A 23532-nucleotide genomic window follows, 5' to 3' on the forward strand; every position below is an offset into this window, starting at 1 on the left:
ATGGTACAATTGTTAATGACTTGTTAACTGTTAGTGTATTAGCATGTTAAGTTCAAAGCTCAAACTGTTGAAATTTCAAGTGTGTCATGGACACAATTTGGACATTATTTTCTATAATATTTCCTGGAAAATGCAGTTTTCAAGTTGGACATATTTCATGACAGTGAACAAACACACTTATAGCAAACTGTTTTTGCAAGACATATTTTACTTAGTGTAATTAAACACATGTAAAAACAGGAGTCAATTGAATGACATAGACACTACATACTAAGTAAATAATAGGACACACTACACAAAGTAAGCTGCTAAAGCAGCCATTTTGTCTTTAGGTTTTTTAGGATTGCCTCGACGTCCCCTGCCTCGCCCCCGTCCTCCTCGTCTTGCACCCCCACCCCGGTGCATGGGGTGCCTCATGGTGGCATGTTTAAGCTCCACAAGATCCTGGAAGACTGGATCACAGAAAACACAGCCAGTGTGTTGCGTCTCACCGGCAGGAAGTGGGGTGCGAGTCTTGTTGAAATCCACTGCAACCAGAGAGGCGTCACAGGCGTCACAGCTCTCCTGAGCAACCTGAGGAAAGAGAGAAGAACGTTATAGAGGCTGCATAAAGAGAGATCGCCAGAGTTGAAATGATAAAACCTTCAGGAAAACACAAGTCATACACAGAAAGATGGTGAACTAATGACCTAAATTCAAATCACTCCACAATTGATCTTTTGTCATACATGCTGTCTCTCACATTTGTGCTATAAGAAAGAGAATACCATTGAGTGCATTTCTTTGTTGTGTCTTCAGATAGCTGAAACATGGCCGAAACAAAAAAGAAGCTGCAACTTTATCAAACAAGTCTCAGGACTTCTGGGGCTAGGTGTTTTAATCTATTACAATACTTTATATTTTATAAGATCATCATATGTTTGAACTGTGTGTAAAATCTTCATTTGTAAAGGGACTACTAACTATAGCTGTATATGCTGTAGGTACTGTATTATAGAAGTACCGTATCTCACATTCATCACAGAGTAACCATGCCGGCACTGTCTCATAGCTCTAAGAAGTCAGAACAATCAAAAATGATCACTGCTACATTAGGTTTTTTTTTAGGTTTTTTTTACTTGTTATTGACAATTCCTATGAAAAGACCCAAACTAACAATGAATTTATCCTACTTACAAGTATTGTCTATGTTGCCAGAGCTCAAGTTAACCCCTCCTCCCCATCACCACCATGACCTTCATGATATCAACCACCACCAGTGTATAGAATTAACTTATTAGTACTTCATCTCTGGTTGATTAATATGAAATGTTTGATGCTACTCAAATGTTTGGGTGGAATGAAAACTTGCAGACTCTTGGATATTAAGGTCACTATGTGTTTGTTGTTCCATGCCTGTAAAGCATCATATAGGCCATGTATGAGATACTGGGCCGTATAAATAAGATAATGTCAACACAGGGCATTGTGTTGATGTAGGGCCGTTTTCTTACCTGCACTCTATGTGCATGTTCAAAGAAGTGCACCACCACGTTGCATTTATTACACGCCATCCTCCATTTTGGTCCAGAGGTGGGATCCAGCACCAAAACCCCACTATCACACTCCACACACTGTCCAATGCCCAAAGAGTTGAGAGAGTGCTGGCAGGACGGATGGGTACATTCATTGCATCCCATACCTGGAAAAACAGACATGAAGTAAAAGGAGTTGAGCGTAATCATGAGGATAGATATATCTCATGGTGAGCCATTTGTACGATGAAGAACAGAGCATTATCTAGTACTCTAAAAAAAAAAAGGCTCCAGCTACTCTCAGAAATGAATACAACACTTTTCTAAATATCTGGCAACTCTGTTTGACCTATATGGACACCTTGCCAACACCTCTATCAGATTTGATATAAAAATGTTATCAGAATTGATGCACCATTGGTCATCTATGAATAAGTCAGGATTGTTTACATTGTCTCTCTTTATTCTGTTTTATTTATTTTTTACTACTTTTACTAGCCACTCATTTTGAGTAAGCCATGTTTGTGTATGTATTTTGCATGTCTTATTATATCTAAAATTTGAATATTAAAAAAAAAGGCTCCAGCTCATTAATCACTATCCAAACACAAGAGTTAAGGTGTTGTCTTACCTTTCTTCATGTCCCGGAAAGGCGGGTTGCTGAAGCAGTAGGGGCACAGGGGGTAACTCTTGCCCCGGGCCCCAGACGTCCACAGCACCAGCTCAAAGTCATCCAGCGGACAGCGGAGCTCCTTGTACAGCTTGATGGCTCCGTTCTGGGGAAGACTGTACGTCTCGTCACAGTGGGAGCAGTGGAGTCTGCTGGGTTTGGCCTGCAGATACACAATAGGATCAGTGACGTGATGTCAGGATTATTCACTTTCATCGAGTTTAAATCTTCAATTTTTAAAGTGTACTTGTGATCACTCTATTTATTTGTACTTTAATACACTATGTGCACTGAATTAGATTGATACTTTTTACCAGTTATACTGTTACTGATATCATCTTGTACATCATTAGGGCCCTTTCTACTACAGGAACTTAATGACCTGTAACCTGGAGCCTCCCATAACCTGAACATGTGAGAACCCGTAAGCTCTTCTTTCTAGCTTCTGTCTTGTGTTTCCACTGTGGACATTTTGGATATACAGTAAGTCAATGAAAAGGCAACACTACAGCAAACAATGTCACTGTCAAGCACTGTTTGGTAGGCAAGTACAGTCATACAACAGACAACGACAGATGAAGTGTAGCTAATATTCTTTCATGTTTATAATTAATGACCCTTTAAACATCAGCGTCATTCATTTAATGGCAGTAGGAGGTGGACAGCATGGATCCATCCCATCAAACCAACATGCTGCTTGAGTCTCTCCTGAATCACAAGACATTGAGGTGATGCAGAAGAATCTGCTGGAGAGCATACTGCAAAAAATTAAATATAGCTTATTTGCTACTTAGTGGGAAAAAAATGTTTACTTCTGAAAATGTTACATGTTTTTGAAAATACTAGTGCAAAGGAAATGTAGTTAAAGTGGCCGTATTATGAAAAACTCACTTTTTCAGTGATTGTGTGTATATATGTGGCTACTAACACACAAGCTGTGAAATAAGACCCAGTCAGTTTGGTTCGGGCTGGCTTGCTCTGTACTCTTGTGATTTAAGCCATTCAGATTTGATGCCCCTTCTTACATCACTACGGGCTTCACTGAAATTCTACCACCCCCCCATCCATGTCTCTATCTGAGTCTCCACTCACTTAACTTCCTGAGGTCCAGCATGTTTTTCTCACATGCACCGGCCAGGACCCGACTAAACTAAGCAAAGCTAAGCTAAGCTAAGCTAAGCTAAGCTAAGCTAAGCTAAGCAAAGCTAAGCAAAGCTAAGCTAAGCTAAGCTGAGCTAAGGGTGAAAAATCTGCACACATTTATTTTGGGTTCATTCAGGCTGAGCTTCAGTAACATGATGGCTGTGTGGGGCGAATAAACACAAATAATCCTGTGGTCAAACTCGTGCGGGTTGGTGTGTTTGCTACATTCCTATGTTTCCTCTGGCAGCCATGTTTCTGTGGGGTTCACGCTCAACAGTTGTCACGGTAGCCGGCACACCCCACAGAAGAGGGGTTGAGGTGCGCGGGACAGACGCTCTGTTCTGTACACGGCTGTTTAGGCAGGATGAGAAGGCTGCTGTGGTGCATCAATATATCCTTGTTCTCATTTATAAGGCATTATGGGTTATCCATCTTAAATGAACTCTTAAACACAAAGCAGAGCGCAAAAAGTGAAGGGGTGTGCATACTTTCCAAAGAAAAGAAAATTCATTTTATCAAAGTCGCTGACAAAGTTCCCTGATATACTGTAATGAGGTGAAACAGACCAAACGTATATCCTCATTGTACACGGAGCAATACAAACACGTGACTTCCTAATCTTACATCACACACGACCCACTACACATATATTCAGATGCAATGGCAATGACCAAAATATCTGCAGCCTAATGATTCATTCATGAATTTCAAAGTGCTTCTGTCGTCAGATGGAAATGCTAATGAAGGGGACATGTCAGCATTTGCATTTTAAAGCTGAACTCTGAAGGCCGCACATCAAGTCAACCAGAAGGGAACATAAACGGTGACTTGATCATTTCAAAGTAAAAACCTGTTGTTAATATCTGTAACGACACAAAGCAACAACACCTGTAAAAAAAAGTGTTTGAGGGCTAAACAAGCACAAACTGATGATAATGTTTATGCAAGACGTCAATAAGGTTGCTGATCATCTATTGGCTGAGATTGCAAGATACCAAAACTCGCTCTCCAAGCTTTTGGAAGAAGAATGCAAGCAAAATATATATCAAAAGTTACAACTTCAAGACACCCTTTATCCTTTTACCCCTCCCTGCTGGGATTTTCAGCAACATAACAACATGCCAAATTATATTCTCAAACAGTAATCACTAAAATCACACTGGATCCTCTTCGGTGTGGGTTTTGGGTCAGGTTCAGGCCGTTTTGTTGCAAAAAACTAAAGATGAACCTACATACTCAAACAATGTCCAGACCTCATTAGTGCTATCAAGCTAAATGGTCCAGCTTTGAAAAGTAGTCATTTTCTTATCATGCTCATTTACTTTTCATGCTAAAATGGCTGCTTTAAGTCTAAAAATGAGGCAAAATATGTTCTAAAATATCATTTTTTGAGTATGTCAGTGAAGCTGAATTACACTGAACCACCTTCAAATACTATTTTAAGAAGAACTGTAGTTCAACTAAGAATATTACCACATAATCTCCTGTATATCGTAAAAGAACATCCGAAAAGTTTGATCAATTATCTGCAGTTCTCTGTTTGAACTCAAACTTCATAGTCAATAGTTGACAGATATAACTTCCCAGAAAGTAATAATTTAAAAAACCTTAAACCTTAATTCCTACTGGATGCAGAAGGAAGCTGATCAATATATCTGTTCCTTCATTTCTCTGTAAGATAACAGAATTAACTCATAGTTGGTGATGGAAACAAAGATAAATACATTATTTTAAGAAAATACATAGCTCACTTCCTGTCATATTATACAAAACCGAATAATAATATATAATAAAATCAATTAGTGGAGATGAATTTTGTCAGAGTGGGGGACATGACCATGATTCATTTTTTTTGTCTTTCACGTCATTCAGGCTTTCAGCTGCTGGATGCTGAGTTGCTTCACTAAGTGGACTCATTCATTCTAGACAGGTCATGGTCAGCTCATGATGGTTAAAGATGCATGGAAACGGAAGAGCGGTTGATCAATGGTACTTCTGACTGTGCTGACCTGGATGTACTTCATGAAGCGGTGGCACTTGCCACAACGAGACAGGGGCTTCCCGGTGGCAGCGATGGGGGAAAAGGAGACTTCCATCAACTCATCCATGCCTGTAAAACACAATAGAGAGTTACTGTCTTCTGGACTTGAACATGTCGAAATGATATTTCCTTTAAAACTTCAACTCTGTATCTCCTCTTGAATGCACTTCCACCTTCAAATCACTGCACACTGTCCTGTCATGTAGCCCCTGCTTTGGTTAAAAATTGAAAAGGAGATGCTTTATTTATTTATGATTTAAGCTGTTGCAATACACTCAGGTCAGTCAGTCTATGTCCTTCCATAAGTCAGTCTTAGAATCAACAAGGGAAAGCTTGAAAATGGTACACGGACCAAGATTTGAATAGCTTCAGGACGGACCATTCTGCTGCTACCAGCAGTTTTACGTAGGGTTCTTATGTTTGAAAGACCTATACAACGACGGTCACATGGTTAATTTTGATTATTTAAAACAAAATTATGTAATCTGGTAAACTCAGATTTCTATCCCAATTACTAAAATCCAGCAAGGTCAAAGTCTTAATTAAATATGCCTCTGAAAAAGACAATGGAGAAGATACCAAAGAGCAAAGTAAAGTCTATCATGTTGGAGTACCTCTGCTGGATATAATTAATCAATTATACATAAAATACATTAAAAGGACAAGCTCACATTAAGAAATCAAGATTTATGTTGGCGCTGTCATAACCAGGTTGGAACCATGGTGCACATGTCATATATCTGAAATCTTTTGTAAATGAGTTGTTTATCATTGTAAGACGATGAAAACCATTAACACCTCCATCATTTGAACAGCGGATAGAACTCCAACATAGCAAGTTATACCTAAGTTTTATTTAGACTCTCAGTGGTCAATTCACAAAGAATGTATTGTGGCCACTGATAGCACCAGGATGCAGCTGAGTGCAATTTCCACTGTTTTGCGTCTGAGTGCAATTATGCATATGGCAAAGTATACATTTTGCCTTTGTGCTAAGAACACAGTAGGAGGGACAATGGAAAAGAGAAAGAGAAAAATTTAATTTTCAGACCATAAGCTACAAGTCCTGAGCAGTCCTGTCTTCTGGTGACCACATTAACAACAGATAGTGACTGCACTCATAGTACCTGTCTAATAAAATCTTGTTCTAAGCAATGTTTATATTTCAGTTGTGACTGAATTGTTACAGCCCATCTTCTCTGGGATTAACATAATGTTCAGGCCCTTGAAAGAGCTTATCTCACAGTCCTTCTCTGGGTGCAGCAAACTTACTGGTGATGGAATCCACAAAATAGTGAAACTTCCTCTTGAAGATATCCAGTGCATGCTGCAGGACCTGCTGGAAGTTGGCTTTACCCTGTGCGATAAGGTTAAGCTGCTTCTCAACAGCGCTGCGTATGGTGGGCAGCACCAGCTCTGCATCTGCAACACACACACAGACTCAAGCATTAGTAATTTGACTGTAATAAAGTTACTCAGAAATTTTAATTGTGGAATGTGGCTGATGCATTTTAATGAGCTGGACCATTCTCACTGGTCCCTATCTAAAGGGACTGGTTATAAGGGACTGTTTGCAATAGAGTGTGCTACGATTATTTAGCATGTTCTAGAAATATGTACAAATCCATTATAAATGTAAGATAATGTGCAATAATATGAGGCAAATGACCTGTTTTGTAGTAGCCATGTACCAGGACAATGCCCAGATTGGTTGGCTTCAACTTGCGTCCGTTCTCTACTGTCACATAGTTCCTCTGGCAGATGTTGTTGATGTGGACGGGGATACTGGCATCAGTACCTGGAGAACGGAGGAAAGAAGACATGAAACATGAAGCTACAGCTTGAGGTAACACTATGCACACGGTGTTTCTTCTAGTTAGAAGATATAAACAGCCATTGTGTCCAGCAGGCAGCGCTGAGGTATACCGATGCCATGTTTCTCCATGAGAGTGATGAGCTCGGCCTCGGTCAGGTAGTCCGGGGGGCTGGTCTGCTTTTCCACTAGCTTGATCTCGTCTACTGTGAAAGTGTCTCCACGTTCACAAACTGGCATAGCCTCTTCCAGAGGGATGCCCTGCCACGGCATCACCTCTGTGTAACCTGGGAACGGAATAAACATTTAGCCAGGTCATTACAACGACACGGACGGACAAGTTCTCAAACCACCTCAAGAAACTTTTGCAAAGGAATTTTCATTGGCTCAAAAGTTTATATAAATACTGTAAATGTCTGTAGAAGACTGTGATGTAAAGAAGTTTACATCACACCCACCCAGAGATGGCCCAAGCCTCAATCTTTGCAGGCAATCCCTTACAAGCAAATCAGCTCTAACAACTGAGATGCTGGCAGTTAAACATATGACAAATCAATCATTGCTATCAACCAAGTAGATTAAAAAGAGCTTTACTCAACTCACAGTAACCTGAGCTCTTGGAAGCTTTTCTTGAGACTGAGATCCGACTTTCAAACTACTTCCTATAATTCTCGCTGTGCTACAAATGTGCAGAGTGCCAACTGCAGCTTGGCCCTCCAGAAGCCAGCTGAAGATGTGTCCAATAGGCTTTACCTGGTGATATCAGGGTTTTGCCACTACATGAGAAGGCCTCGCTGCCAATGCTGAAGTCAATGGTGGTCTGTAGGTACTTGCAGTCCTGACTGACAGTGGCGATGAAATGCCGTGTGATGTACTCGTATAGCCGCCAGCCATCACTTCCTGTGTAAAAAGCAGAAGAGGAAGAACCTGGGTTGGAAGCTGAATATGGAGAGGTCTGTGTAAAATTCTACAAATACTGTCATGTGTGTCCCAGTGGCCTGCAGGGAGACAAAAATAACTGATTTCTTGTTGTCCCCTCTTGCTGATTCCAAGTGAGTATAAGTACCTGTGTGATGGGGGCACAAGAAAGAAAACTAAAAATCTAATTCCACACCCAAGGTCTATTCAATCTAAGTTGATCTGTTTTATAATATATACAGGTTTCAGTACAGAAAAATTGCAATCAATGCTTGGTGGTTTTAACAAACAGATTAAAACACAAGTCACAAACTTGGAAGTGACTTTAGACTCCACTTTAAATTGTAATTCTCCTTTTTTCATGTCAGAAATATGTCCAAAGTCAGACCTTTTTGAACTCAGAAAGATGCTGAAATGCTCATTCACACCTGTATTACTTGCCATTTAGACTATTGCAGTTCCCTTTCTACTGGATTACCTAAAAACTCTATGAGAAAGCTACAGCTGGTTCAGAATGCTGCAGCCAGAGTCTTAACTAAAACACTGTACTGGCTACCTGTATCTTTCAGAATTGATTCTAAAGGTCTTTTACTTGTTTATAAAGCTTTAAATAACCTTGCTTGTCCTCCAAACAGAGATCTTTCATTGTAAGGTCCTCCACCGCTTTTCTTTTCAATGTTTTTCATGTGTCTGATAAAAGTACCGATGAGGCTGCCTTCTGGATATCAGAACGGAAAGCTATCTCTGTGTTTTTAAAAGGAAATTAAACACCTATCTCTCTTATCTGGCTTTTCATTTGCAGTAATGTTTTAGCCTTGTTTTTCAGTTTTAATCGTTGTTTTTAATATTATTTTTATCCATGGTGTTTGACTTATTTTATTGGCTTTTATTTATCTATTTTCAACATTGTATTGTTTAATTGTAGTAATTTAGTCATTTTATTTGAACATATAAACATATATACACATTTTATTTGTTGTATATTTTTTTATGTTCGTTTAATCGTGCTATGGGCTGCATGTTTGTATGAAAGGTGCTATACAAATAAAGTTGAGTTGTCCTGTTGAAGTCCTCCAATCCAAAGACTGTTGATATTCTATATTTACATCCTGCTTCCTGTTAATATCAAACAATTCTGAAATCAATGAATGACTGTTCATTCGAAAAAAAACAATGGCTAAATGGCTGAAGAGGTTAGCGCAGATGCTGCTATAGCGTCAGTTATATCAGAACTGGAGAGTATTTATATAACTACATAGCTAACTACACTGACTTGCTTGCTAGCTTGCAAAGTTCCTCAGATTGCAGCTTGTTGTTGTGTTTTCTCTTCAGCGCTCTCATTGATCTGATTGGCTGAAGTTAGCTGTGATAGACATGTGATAGACAGACGGTTCATCCAATCGCCTGCCAAGTATTTTTTGAACGTGCCCGCCCTTTTCCAAACAGTTTCCAAGGACGACTTCTCAGATGGTTCTGTGTAACAAACCATCTGGCGCGTTAGGTTACCTTGATACAAGACTGACTAATTAGCTGTATGACCCACCCAGTTCTCCTTCTGAGGCTGCACGCATAGGAGTGATAGGAGGATGGTCTCCAGCATCAGTTCCTTTCCTGGGTCGGTTTATTCCATCTGAAAGCAGAGCCTTCACCTGATGGAGAGGGAAAACATTTATGTTCATCTACATTCAAGCATCATACTCTTCCTGCCTGTCTATGAGCAGAAACACAATGAATCTACTTTTGTATGCGTGCACTGCTGGCGCTTGAATGAATCAGGCCCTTCATCTGTTTGTGTATCCTCGGCCCCATGGTGGCCCTCACCTCCGCTGCCCAGATGGGATTGTTGGCCTGCTGCTTCAGTGTTCCCTTCAGGTCAAAGTTTTCTGGATAGTGGGTCGTCTCTGTACGTGGGTAGCTGATGTAGCCCTGTGTATACAGGCGCTCTGCAATCTGCATGGTGTGCTGGGGACCCATGCCTGAGACATCGAAAACATCACAATCATTCATTTCTTTCATCCCCAAAAAACTGCTAAAAACTACAGTGACTAGCTGTTTTAGGAGATTACTAAGAAAAACCCAAAAAACTATATATTTGAGCTGTTTTTAAAGATTTATGTAATCATAAGACCCAATGAGCTTGAAGCTGAGAGTCACAGACAGGGTAGGGAAGTCAGAAAGTATTGAGAGACGAACTAAGATATTGCTGTTTTGGGTCCGCATGTGGAATTAGTTGACAATAAGAAAATATAGAATAACACCAGCATTATTGCTTAAGTAATGATGAACATCACAAACTGATTCCATTCCTAAATTCCCACATATTCCCTCTCATTAATTCCATCATTAAGAGGAGAACTAATAGTTAAATAACAAGAAATGTAGAGATGCTTATGTGAATGTGAACGTACCGAGGGCAGAGCTGGCCACTCTCAACATCTCCACTGTGTTCAAGGCCTGAGGCCTCTGCTTGCTCTTCTCTTTCTTACTCACTGACTCCACCTGTATTAAAGGAAGGATTACACAGTTTATATTAGATGTTCACTACGATGACTCGGGTGAATCCATCAGGTAGTGGAAGAAGACACACTGATGGAGACTCTCTTGTCAATGATTGACAGTTTAAATTGCCCTAATCTAGTCTATTGTATCAAAATTTACTAAATCTTCATCAGGATTTTTGAGTCCAATGCTGATATTTTAGAGTTTACAAAAAATCTGATGACAATATATTTGACTGATTTTGGATCATTTTTTTATGGGGTCTGTGTTGAGCTTAAACTTATCATTTGTGTTCTGACATTTCTTAATCATCTCAATCATTATTTTCTTAATCAAATTTAAAGGATCTTCTCTCTACTAAAGGCAGGAATCTCTGTCTGTCTGTCTGTATTTATGTATGTATGTATGTCTTTTGCATATCTCAAGAACCGTTCGTCCAATCGACCTCACACTTGGCAGGTGTATCGCTGAGGACCCAAGGACATGCAGTGTCGATGGACACATGACACATTTAATATTAATAAACTTTGAATAAGTACACAAACAGCAATTCCTTATTGTTTTAATTGATATGTTTGTCAATTGATACATATATATGTGGTTCTCGAGAAATAATAAGCGATTGGCCTGTTCTGAAGAGGCATGTTTTGAACAAGCACTGTACCAGTTATCAGTAATGATGTGTTGTGTGTATGTATGTTGTGATGGTGTTTTCTTATCTCAAATACCCAGTATTAGTCCAGCTATACTTTCCATATTTGCAACCTACTGTAAAAACTTACTGTAGACATGTTATGTTATTAAATAATCATTACAGTCAAATACATTCTAATACACAGAATATACTGAACATAGTGAGGTTTGAGCTCTTACCTTAGCCTCCCTGGATGTTTTGGCCAGGTTGACGAACATCTGACCCACCTCTCTGTCGAAGACCCTTACCCTGTTCCAGTCCAGCGTCAGTGGGCTGTCCTTTCCTTTGAACACCTGATCATAACACAGCATGTCTGTCAGTTTACCATTAAAGGATGAGATCATTGATACTTTGTCAGGGGGAGAGGCTCTGGGGATCTACCTTTGCCTGGAGGACCCAGTAAGTCTCTGGTTTGAAGGACTGGATCTTGTCATGTCGTTCTACACAGAAGCCCAGCGTCGGGGTCTGGCATGGTCCAAATGAGATCAAAGAGGAGTCCAGATTGCCGTATTTGCCCTGGAAATATTTGGTCTGGAACCTAAAATATATTTAATCGGCAGAAGACAAGCATATTAGCATGCTATCGCGTGACATTCAAAACCTAAGATTAGCTGTAATCAAACTAGTGGTCTGTGTGAACACAGCATTTGCTGCAATTTAGATTTTTTACATGTAGTTCTAACTACATAAACTTAAAGCTTGAGATGAGAGTGCAATCACATTCATTTTAGATTCAATTAATTCCAGGCAAAGAAGTTTGTACTGCTCGTTTCCCTGACAGGAATTCAGTCAAAACTAGACTAAAACAACATATGATGGAGAGATCCAAAGAAAAACATACTTGGTGTAGGACAAGACTAAATACTTGCACAGAAATGGGTCAGAAATGACTGAGCAACCGAGCCCTGCTGCTATCAGGACAAACTTATGTGACAGAAAGCTACAGGTACTTAGCAGCTGTGTCTGGCAGCGTACCGGGTGAAGGCACAGCCGATGCGCAGATCCAGCTCCTGCCGTGCATCCACTGACAAGGCTTCATTGCGGTTGGGCTCTCCCAGGCGGTTCATGGCGTTCCAGATGTCAGTGTCAGTAATGGAGCTGAATTTGGCACGGTAAACAGTCCGCTCCCTGCCGCCTCCCTTGTTCATCACTGGTTGGATGGCATCAAGGACCTGGGAGGCAACAGAAATAGTGAATGAGCATGTTAAAGACCCCTCCAGACATGTCGCAAGACATAAAAAATACTCCACTTTGAATAATAAATTGTGCCTGACAAACATCTCCTCCTTCCCCTGCATTGAAAAATCTGGAATGAATGAAGATGCAAATATTTTTTATTTTTAAAGTTGAACTGCTGGACACAAGATGTCTCTTTTTTCACAATAAGGTCCATTCTCAGTGTATGTACACTGGAGGTTTCAAATTTCAAAAGTTGCATATTGAACCATAACTGGCATAAAACTTGTTGTGATGTCACAAATCATGCTCATAGGCACACCCCTTAAATTCAGATTTAACTTTCCACTTCCTGCAGATGAATGTGAAAACAAACTCTGCACATACATCATTCTACACAGTGAAGAGAAAAATATTTAGCTGAAGAAACAAGAAAAAAAAACACATTTTTGAGTGGAGGGAGACATTCTCACAGTATTACACAGTATTGCTTTTAGTATGATCTAATTATTATTGACATAACAACAATAGATCACATGAGTATGTGTAATGTGAAAGCTTTTGCTTGTGGTGACAAACCCACAGAGAATTATTGCCAACATTGTAGTTCCACTCAGCTCTAGAAAACATTTGAACCTCTTTCAGCTCATTGTTTGGCTTTTCAGCCCACAACTTTACCGTTTTGGTTCAGTCTCAGTGTTTACAGTGAAAAAGCTCTGATAAACCCATTGTACACTACCTGCCCTGCACCAAACAACATACACACGCAGTCATAGACTAGCTGGTGAACGTAGTAAAGCTTTTATTTTTCTCAGGACTTGATGGAGACCAAACCAGAGCTAACAGCGACTCACAGCCGCGGTCACATCCTGGATCTGGTTTGCTCTACTGGTCTTACAAGGCATCAACTGTCCTGTCTCAACCTCAGTATCTCTGACCACACGGCAATCACCATGGATACCGAGATCCCAATCCCGAAAGATAAACACAGAATATCCTTCCTCCTCTCCTTGGAGGAAGGATACAAACAACCACACCCTTCTCCTCTCCTCCCTCGACATCATGGTGCTGCCCTCTAATGGCTAAAGTCATATCTCACAGACAGTTCAGTAAAAACTTCATCAAAACTCACCTTTTAAGACCTGCTTTCTTTGTGATTAATGTCCTGTGCTACCTTGTCTTTTTTCACTTGTTTAGTAGATTGTCTTTGAGTATCTTGAATAGCCCTCTGTAAATTCAGTGTATTATTCTTATTATTATTATTAAAGAGAGTGAATATTGGACTTACAGCCATTAGATGAACACAAACATGTAAATGAATACTAATGTAGCTCTTTGTCAGCTGGATGTGTACACATCCAGACAACTAGATAACAGATAGAAAACTGTTTGCTAATAAGTTTTTATGAAGTGTTAACATCTCAGTGTTGTTTTCAGCTGGTTGCTGCCCTCTAAGTGGCCAAAAAAAAATTTTTTAAAAAATAAATCAATGAATGTAGCTTTAATGGTCAGTTCACAGAAATGACAAAACACATATTCTCTCATCTACCTCTAATAGTTTCTACAGCAACAGTCAAAAGTTTGGATAAACTTTCCCATTCACTTGAATAAGAAGTGTGTCCAAACCTTTGACTGGTACTGTATGCAGATAGTTTGTGTTTTATTTGTTCATTTTAAAATGAAATTTCTGTCTGAGTTGAACAGAGTTTCTTCTGTGGTGATCGCATCAAAGTATCTGAATTTGCTGTAGATGTCTAAAAGATGTTGCATCTCTCATCCGAAAAGCTTCATCAGTTTAAAATAAGAGAATGTTGATAGGAGGCAAAGTGTCATCTTAACTCTTATTACTATTACCTTCTTTAAGTTGTAAGAGAGCAAAGCCAAAGCATTTTATAACTAATAATCTCAGACATCACACAACATCAGGGTTTGAGAAAAACAGAATCAGCTTGGATTACCTCAAAACAGATGTTCTCGCCTTCTTTATCGCAGTCCAACCATAAAACCACATAGTCGCAGCCTCTGGCTTCAACCTGACATGACACCAGAAATTTGGGGTAAGTTTCAAAGATATAACACGTGACACGCTGACCTCCAGCTGTTTAGAAAGAATGCAGTCAGCTGAGTCGACCTCTAATTAATTGGGCATAAAACCTACCTGGAGGAACTTGACCATGTTGAGTTTAGGGTTGGCCTCCTTCTTCTCTGTGGGAGCTTTGCTAAAGAGCTCTGCAGGGTCCACCTTGTCCCAGTTGTTGTACTTACCTTGAAAAAAAAAAGGACCAGGTTGTTAAATACAAATTTCAAGGATTCTGCGTAGGGAGGAAGTGGGGGGGGGGAGGGGGGGGGGGCTCAGGCTGACTGAAAGGTGTCAAATCTGCTGTAGAATAAGTTGAGGTTGTTTGCAAGTTGATAATTGTCCAAGTGTTGAGCGGTTTTTAAACACTGCAAAGAAACGCCATCAATGAAAGTCAGTAACAGGGTGAACGGGATGATACCCACCGATGAAATCCAGACTCATCACATGTCCACAAACAGAGGTCATCTTAAAGCGAACAGTTTGACCCTGGAAGCTGCCGGTGTATTCATGCACTGAACACGCTCCATTGAGCCCCTTTCGACTTGTACAATTTCCTAAAGGCAGAGAAGAAGAGATGAGCGGTAATTAGTCAATCAGTCATTTAAAGGTGCAGGATTTTATAATGAGTACAAGGGAATTTAAAATATTTTAATATGTACCACAGATTAAATCAAATAGAATGAATTCAACAGAAGTGGTCGGTAACACATATGTTTAATATTATTAAAACTCTCATGAAAAAGAACCAAACCAACAATAAAGAGGACTGACTTTAATCTCACTGAAACGCAACTTTCCCTCAGAGCTTTGGTGTTCCAGAGTTCAAATATTTATCCAGTCATATTGCCAAAGCAAAGTAAACATGATTTGTACTAAGCATTTAACAAGATGTATCCTAAAGAAAAGTTTACAAAAAACTCAAAATATGGATCTTAAGTGCTCAAAAACTTTAATTCAATGAATTTTCTTTTTCTAAAACTAAGGCCTATACTTGGTTGCATGAGTCAGACGTGGAGTTTGGCGGGAGGTCAGGTCTCTTTTCCGGTGAGTGAGGGTCCTCCCTTTGTTACCTGGGCTCAATGCTACATGATGACGTCCTCTCTGATTAAAATGATTCTCTCAAGGTTAAATGCTAATGACAGGAACATGGACACACACACACACACCCACACGCCACTCCAGACTCATTGACATGGACAACCCAATCACCAATAACTCTACCAACCCAAATTATGCTCTCTCTCTCTCTCTTACACACACGACAGTAGAAATCCTGACAAGAACAGGGTGTATAAATAAAGGTTTCCAGTGTCTCCAAGGCAAAGAAACAGAAGCGCCATCACTCCAGTCTCCTCTCATAAACTTGGAAGTCAGCCATGGAACAGCTCCTGGTAAGAAACCCTCCTTTCTACTGATGGATGATGATGTTTGAGGGATGTTTCTGGCATTACTTTGAACCCTACAGGGTGGAGAAGGTTGATTTTTTTTTTCTTATTTTGTTTTGGTTTATATATTCTGTAACATCTCCACATGTTGTTTCTTTGGTTAGAGTTTCTATCATTCTAATTCCAAAAGGTACACAATTTTTCCAGAACTTCCTTGACAGGTTTGAGGATTCAGCTTTTCACATCATTTACACAAATAGCCAAAATGCATTGTGAAGAAAAAATTATATATGGATATATATTTTTTTTTTTAAAAAAAAACTGTTTTTATACTACTTACATTACTTCTGCCTCTCGAAGTATTTCAATCTGCTTCAAATATGGATATATTGCACATTTTTCAGGATGGCCATTTTAAGATAGAGAAATATTTTATTTATAATGTAAATTTAGGATTACAAAGAAACATCCAATTAGAAAATATATGTATTAGAATTCTAATTAAAACAACAAACCTTTACTCAAGTCAAGCTATTTCACTGACCTTTCTGAGGGTCAACACCTAGACTGTCAATTATTCACAAAAATATCATACAAATTAAAAACATAGGAAAATAACAGACACTGTGAGCTTCTTCACACATTTCAAGGTGGGACTCAATAAAATGTGATGCTCACATATTGCTTGGATTGCCATATTAACACACAATGACTATTGATATGACTGACAGCATGACATATCAATAAGTTCACATGCCTCACATAAACACTGGGTGGAACGCTGGTGTTCAAAAGGGACTGATAGGATTAGTTAAATCTGATCAGTTATGAAAGTGGCGATTAGAAGTCATACATTAATACCGAGAACTGTCTAAACTGCTGACTGAGAATGTTGTCCCACTCCATGTTTAAACTACGGTTTGCTGGTCAACTGGGGTGTCAGGAAAACGCTACTCCGTCTTCATGAAGACATGAGTCTGATTTTATGTGGACAAAGATAAAGTCATACAGGGAGATGAGCTTGGTTAGGGTGACAGGGTGAGATTATCTCGTCTCTTTTTTTGTTGCCTTTTCCCTTTATGTATTTCCCTCTGTTTATTGTGTTGTTATTACTGTTCCTGTGTTTTCCACTTACTGCTTGAATGTCAGTTGATACTTTTATAACACATCCATTAGATTTAGAATTGTTAAACTGTGCAACAATTGAATCATAGTTTTCTGTATGATGAAAAAAAAAGCTGCTAAATAAAAACATGATTGAACTAAATTCAAAAAGATATGATTCAAAGCAAGAAGTAACCAAATTCAGAATGTGACCAGAAATTTGAGGCCAGTTTTTGGTATGGACACATTTCAGTCTGATCAAAAAACATTGAAGACTACAAACATTAGCTTAGACTGGTCTTATTATTAGGGCTGTAGTCGTCCAAAGAAAACCTTGGTCGACTGAAATCGTACATAATCTTCAACTAATCAATTAGTCGCGGGTGGGTTGGGGGGGGGGGGGGGGTGATGTAATGGGACAGAGTGCACAGTGAACTCACATTTCTCCGTTTTGCCTCTTCAGGTTAGGCTAACCTATTGTTGCTAACTTTGGAGCAAACGGGGGTTGTTTTGAATACACCCTCGTTTTTACAGGTAATTTGTTAGTTTGTCCCTCCAGCCGCAGGAAATAATGGATTAATCCTGGAAGGCTACTGATGTAGCACTTTTCTTCTTGTGAAAGTAACACGGAGATTATTGGACCAATGAGAATTTAGTCAGACGAGAGCATATCAACCAACTAATCGACCAGTCGACCAGAAGCCTACAGCTTATTATAGTATTATTATAATATTAGATAGCTGCCATTCAGTATTATCTGCTGATGACTTGATGAAGGAGCCCAACATATCATGATAAATGCTAGAACACTGTGACTGGAGACACATTCTTCATTCAGTGTGGTCTGATCTGCAGTAACACAGCTGTGTTCATCTAACTGTGAGCAAGTGTCTCATTATGTCCACACATTTAAATTTGACACCTCATACCAGCTCTGTGAGAGGACACACACACACACACACACACACACACACACACACACACACACACACACACACACAAACACACACACACACACACACACACACACACACACACACACACACACACACACAGGACGTCTCCAACTAACTGTCACAGAGAAATCTGTCCACACTAATACAATCCTGGTTTTTCTCTGTGTCCAGCTGCTGCGTGTCTTTCTGCTGTGCCTGCTGGCCCTCCACCAGTGCCTGGCCATGCCACTGGGCAGCCAGTGTGTGGATGAATCCTTCTGTACATACAACCTGCAGGACTACCACAGCCAGCTAGTCAACCTGCCCAGCCGCATCAACGAGCGCAGCATTGCCACCTGGAGCTATGTGTGAGTGCTGCCTCAGCATGCAGGAAATTTCAACAATATGATTATAGAAATAATAGTATTGATTATTGATTTTCAGTAGTGATTGTAATTAAACACTAACAAAACGACTTATTGAAGTTTTAGTTTGACACAGTTCTAATGTACATTACAGTAATACAATGGAACACAGTTCATTGCATCGAACATCAGTTTGACCTTTATAAGATTTACATTGCTGCTTTTTTGCAATATAAATTGATGTATCACGAAAATTATTATCAAAGTTGTTGATTTGTTTTCATTCGTTTCAGCACTAGACTTTTACATGAAATTGAAAAAATCAGCTTTTGTCATATAGATAGTTCTCAGAAAGATATTCTATTAATATTGTGATATCGATTTCAACTATTATCACCCAACCATAATACAAACATACATATAATGAAGGAAATATGAGGATAAAAGACAAGACGGAAAAAGAAAGGAAAGAAAAACAGCTTGTTCTGCTCTACAAAAGTAAAATTAGAAATACATACTAATGAATTAATAAATAACTATACTAATCTAGGATGGATTTCTATTTTTGGATTTCCTGTTTTCAAGTGACATGCAGGGGATCACATTCAACACGGTTGCATGTGAATACTGTAAATGACAATGTTTCATGTTTTGTTTGGTTTGTTTTGGTTTTTTAGCCATTAGTCACTACCGAAAAATGACTTCTCAAGCATCGCCATAATATTCACAGATTTGATGTTTGATAAGCATGGGATCTAAAGAGATCCTTCTGTATGACTGAACTCATCTGCTGAATGCCGACACACAGTCAAGGAACCATTCAGTGAACCAGATTGATTAAATAATTGGTGAGATGAAGGAATTCTATGACTGCCAGGGGATACAGGATATAGATCAGACATTTCTTTAGCAGAGGAAAGTTCTACAGCTATACATAAGGCTGCTTGCCGACCACATAAACTGTCAGAAAACAGACTAAACGCTGACTGAAAGCAACTCTGACCTGCTCCTCATCTCTCACCAGGGAGAACATCGACTTGAACCGTGTGCCTCAGGTCATCCATGAGGCCAGCTGCCACACCAGCCACTCCTGCAGAGGGCTGGACACGGCTTTCGGTCTGGAGACCATACCCGTGTCCCTGAAGATGCCTGTCCTCAAGAAGAACCCCAGCTGCTTCCCCACATCCAGCTACTCTCTGGAGTTTGAGCTCATCACCATAGCTTGTATATGTGCCATCTCCAGACACAGCTGAACAGGACTGACTGCTCCAATGTCAAACCAGGACCTTGGTGAACGCCAAGAACGCCATTTCATTCAGTTATATTGTTTTCCAGTAGACATTGAAAACGTCACCATTCAATACATGCCTGTTAAGAGCTCATCATAGTAATTAAAAACATTTTACATTAACTGCTATCCTTATTGTGTCCTTTTGTAGGCTTGTAACAGCCTGGTTGGGATCACGTTTTCTGGTTCACTCAAAACACACTAGAAAGTAATTACAGTTCAGTCTGAAAGAATAAAATTCAGTGAAATAAAGTCTTGTTTCAAGATTATGAGCAAGCCGAATTTTATAGGCCTCTTATCAATTTGGTTAGATAAAAAATAACGGTCAGTGATGTGTTTAAACCCTTACCAACATGGAAGACTACATTTTTTAAAGTTATGTTTACGTTATGTCACCTTGACACAATACCGAGCCAGGCATTCAGGCACTGATGCTGTAGTTAGCTGACAGAGCTGATATCGTTGCTGTTAGCCAGTGGTCGTGTTAACTGTTGACTTTCAGCGGTATGTGTCAGTGTCTTGGTGAAAACACGAACAGAGCACGTAGGTGTCTTCGTAAAAGCCTAAAATTCTCTTAAATTGAATGTTCAATACGGTCTACATTCGTCAGGTCATTTTTGTTTTACATTATGTAAATTAAATGGTGTCACCTACAAGAAGCGTTCACATTTCTTCACTTATTTCATTGAATTTAATCATTTTCAATGTTAGCTTGTTGTTGCAGTAACGTTATCACAAAGATGGTCACAACTTAAAACAGAAGGTAGGCTGCTGGTCAAAACGGGTGGCTACACAGTTTACACAATATTTAATACTTTTACTGTGAACACAATGACAAAGCAGGTTAATTTGTTGAATATGGGCCACTTTCCGATTGAAGGTAACAGTTTGAAAGATAGGTAACTTAAAAGTTAGCGGTACTGCCAACTAATAGCGTAGTTAGTTTGTTTCCCACATTATAAGAAACGTTACGAGAGCTGAATGCTTCCTGCTGAGCACAGTTTAAGTGGCTTACATGTTTAGCGTAGATAATAAACACAGGTGAGAGTTAATTAAAGTAAAATTGTTGAGGCTTTTAAGAGGTAGTTCTGTTTAGTTTCTGTTCGTGTTTTCAACCGCTGCCGTCACCATGGTCACTGGTTAAACCGAAAGACCGCTGTTGTCCTTTAGTGCTAAATTCGTATATCAAATTGTGGCATATTAAGTGACCTGGCAATAATGTGCACCCACCTTTCGAGAGGATTTTGGCGATCGATTGAGCCAAGGAGGGTTTCTCTGCCACCATCAAAACAGTTCTCATTGTGAATGAAGTGCTGACGGATCTTCTATCAGCTCACACGCAGCTCAAAGTTACTGTTGTTGTCTAACTAACGTTAGTTCAAGCTTGAGCAATGGCTGCTGGCAATAACAACTCGTCTAGTGTTTCACACACAACAAAATATTCATTTCACAAAATTGTTTGCTACCAAGCTAAAGTATGTTATGCGCTACGAGAGCGGCCATGACAGTTGAATTGATTCACTTCCGGTGTCAGTGAATACATTTTTGTGAATTTTCTCCGGTTGATGCTGTGTGTGCGATTCCCGACTTCACAGTTCATTCTCTCACATTATACGCATTCCTTGTTGCTCGACCCAGCGATGCATTGATTTGGCCTTTATGACCAAAGTAACTGCTTTTCTTATATTTGTTTTTACTGTCAATCAAAGTTCTTACTGTGTAGATTCTTACATGTAAAATATCGCACCCAAACATCAGTGTTTCACTTTTTTTTTAGACTAACATTGTAATAAAGACTCAAAAAATGATAACTGGTGATAGCCTGAAGTTTGTCAGGTGGTGGGGTGTTGGGGGGGATTTACATTTTCATTTCTAAATAGTGCACTATGTACATTAATTTGCCCTATGGCGTTGTTTCATTTTAATAGTGTTTCATATGTAGGCCTGTTCACTATGAACAGGGACCAGAGAGGCCAGTGTGAGCAGACTGTTGAAACCTTCACGTGAGTTTAGCTATAGATAATTTATTTATTATTGGGCTAATGAGAAATGATTAAAAAAAAATAAACAAATGATATTGACCATTAGTCATACTGGCACAATGTCTTAGACATTTGACAGCCTTGGGGGGAACGTGCCATTTGTAGTCAACAGAGAACTACAACAGTGTTTCAGAAAATGTGGTTAATGTGAGAAAACATGTAAATCATTTAAAATCATGAAAAACACGTAGTATCAAACTATAATAAATAAAGAAACAGGTTTATATTTTTAAACAACAACAACTGCTTTTCATAGAAGACAAAAATCATGAAGCATATATGCTAATACAGATATTTATACTGAATATTATAATAAGTATTATTTCACACTCTGTTATACAAACAGTATGACTAAGTAATACATTCCAATAAGCAGCTGCAATATGTTCAAGAGACTACAAGTGATCATGTGACCTCCACCAGCATATCTTTTCCTTCATGCACCTGTTAAACGGCTGCAGTAATTAGTGCTTGATAGTCCTGCAGAGACAACTGGGAGGTGAAGAGAAAAGAATGAGTCCAAACCATCAGAAATCTATTACAGAAAGGATTATAAAATGATTTATTGTGGTCAGAGTTACAGACAATAACTCCACATTCTTCAAGTAATTATACAGATAATTATTATTATTTAAAGGTAGCAATAAAATAATGAATAATCTGTGTAATATTTTGTTATCAGACACTACCCCCCAACTATGTAATATATTCCAATAAACACTGTATATGTTTTGTCCATCTCCACCTTCATGTTTCCATATAGATCTACTCTACAGAATATTAGACACTGCTTTTTTCTCTTTTTTTCAGTTGATATAAAAGATATTTCATCTCTTTTATGTATTTAAGTCCCACATTTTGAACTCTTGTTTGACATTAATCCAACACAAAATCAAGACTTTGAGTGTCTCTTTGGTATTACTGTAAAAACAGTTTACCAGCATTACCAGTGTAATAGACCAACCTTCTGATCCCCAAGGCAGTTTGGGGCATTAGTCAATCACTTCACATTTTCACTCACTTTGGTCACATTTCTGACTGTAATATAGTGCTTTATGTCAAATTTGTGTTTTCACATTTAATATTTTTCAATCAAACATCAGCCAAACAGAGAGAGGAGCTGATTTACTCATTCCCCAGTTCATCATATAGGCTCTGTTGTAGTCTGCAGAGATAATATGTTCTTATATTAATATATTGTTTTCACACTGTAAATACGTGTAGATGATCAGAAGCAGGTCATGTTTGAATGGTTTATATAGAGATCATAAAGTGAAAATTAGCCATCAATCAAATGTTGAGTGGATGAATGATGGCCTTCATTTTCTCCTCCCTCCTTCCACCTTTCATTCATATTTATCTAGCTTTTATGGCAGGATTTCATTGATTTTTAACTTCCACCTTTAACCTGAACATAAAACAAATGATGAAAACGTGTAAAACATCCAAATCCACCACTAAAGCTCACATAAAGCAACCTGTAGTACATCCAGGCCTCATCATCCAATCCAATCATCAGCCCTTAGAACAACACCAACCAAAATTTGTTTTTTGTTTTTTTTTTAATTTTGTGACAATCATCATAACACTAAAGAGACAAAATGCACTCACACGAGGAACATAATTAAGTACTTGCATACAATATCATCAAAAACGCAGAACAGATTAATCAACACCTCAGAGAGTACTATGAATAATATTACTGCTATTATAATAAACAATCATTGCACTATAAGTTAATTCAAAGATGTTAACTAACACCAAGAAAAAGATGCCAATTATGAATTACTCAAAATCCCCTAAGTACCTTATGTATTCACAAATCAATTTGCATTTACATACATACAGTGTGGGCATGCTGAAAA

At 38.9% G+C, this 23532-nt stretch overlaps 1 protein-coding gene across 1 annotated transcript; it reads right to left on the reverse strand.

Annotated features, from left to right (window-relative positions):
* Positions 1 to 188: 188 nt before the first annotated feature.
* Positions 189 to 21149, reverse strand: top3b (DNA topoisomerase III beta). The gene is made up of 18 exons (XM_044363208.1): positions 20856 to 21149; positions 14971 to 15102; positions 14627 to 14733; positions 14427 to 14501; positions 12268 to 12464; positions 11674 to 11830; positions 11472 to 11585; positions 10508 to 10598; positions 9921 to 10075; positions 9643 to 9748; positions 7935 to 8081; positions 7295 to 7468; positions 7038 to 7166; positions 6641 to 6790; positions 5337 to 5437; positions 2146 to 2347; positions 1494 to 1681; positions 189 to 573 (listed from the first exon to the last, which is right to left on the reverse strand). Exons 1-18 carry the CDS (start codon positions 20923 to 20925, stop codon positions 292 to 294), a joined length of 2577 nt encoding a protein of 858 aa, XP_044219143.1. The 5' UTR covers positions 20926 to 21149; the 3' UTR covers positions 189 to 291.
* Positions 21150 to 23532: the final 2383 nt, after the last annotated feature.

This window comes from Thunnus albacares, chromosome 2 (assembly GCF_914725855.1).
Source record: "Thunnus albacares chromosome 2, fThuAlb1.1, whole genome shotgun sequence".
In the NCBI taxonomy this organism is placed as follows: Eukaryota; Metazoa; Chordata; class Actinopteri; order Scombriformes; family Scombridae; genus Thunnus; species Thunnus albacares.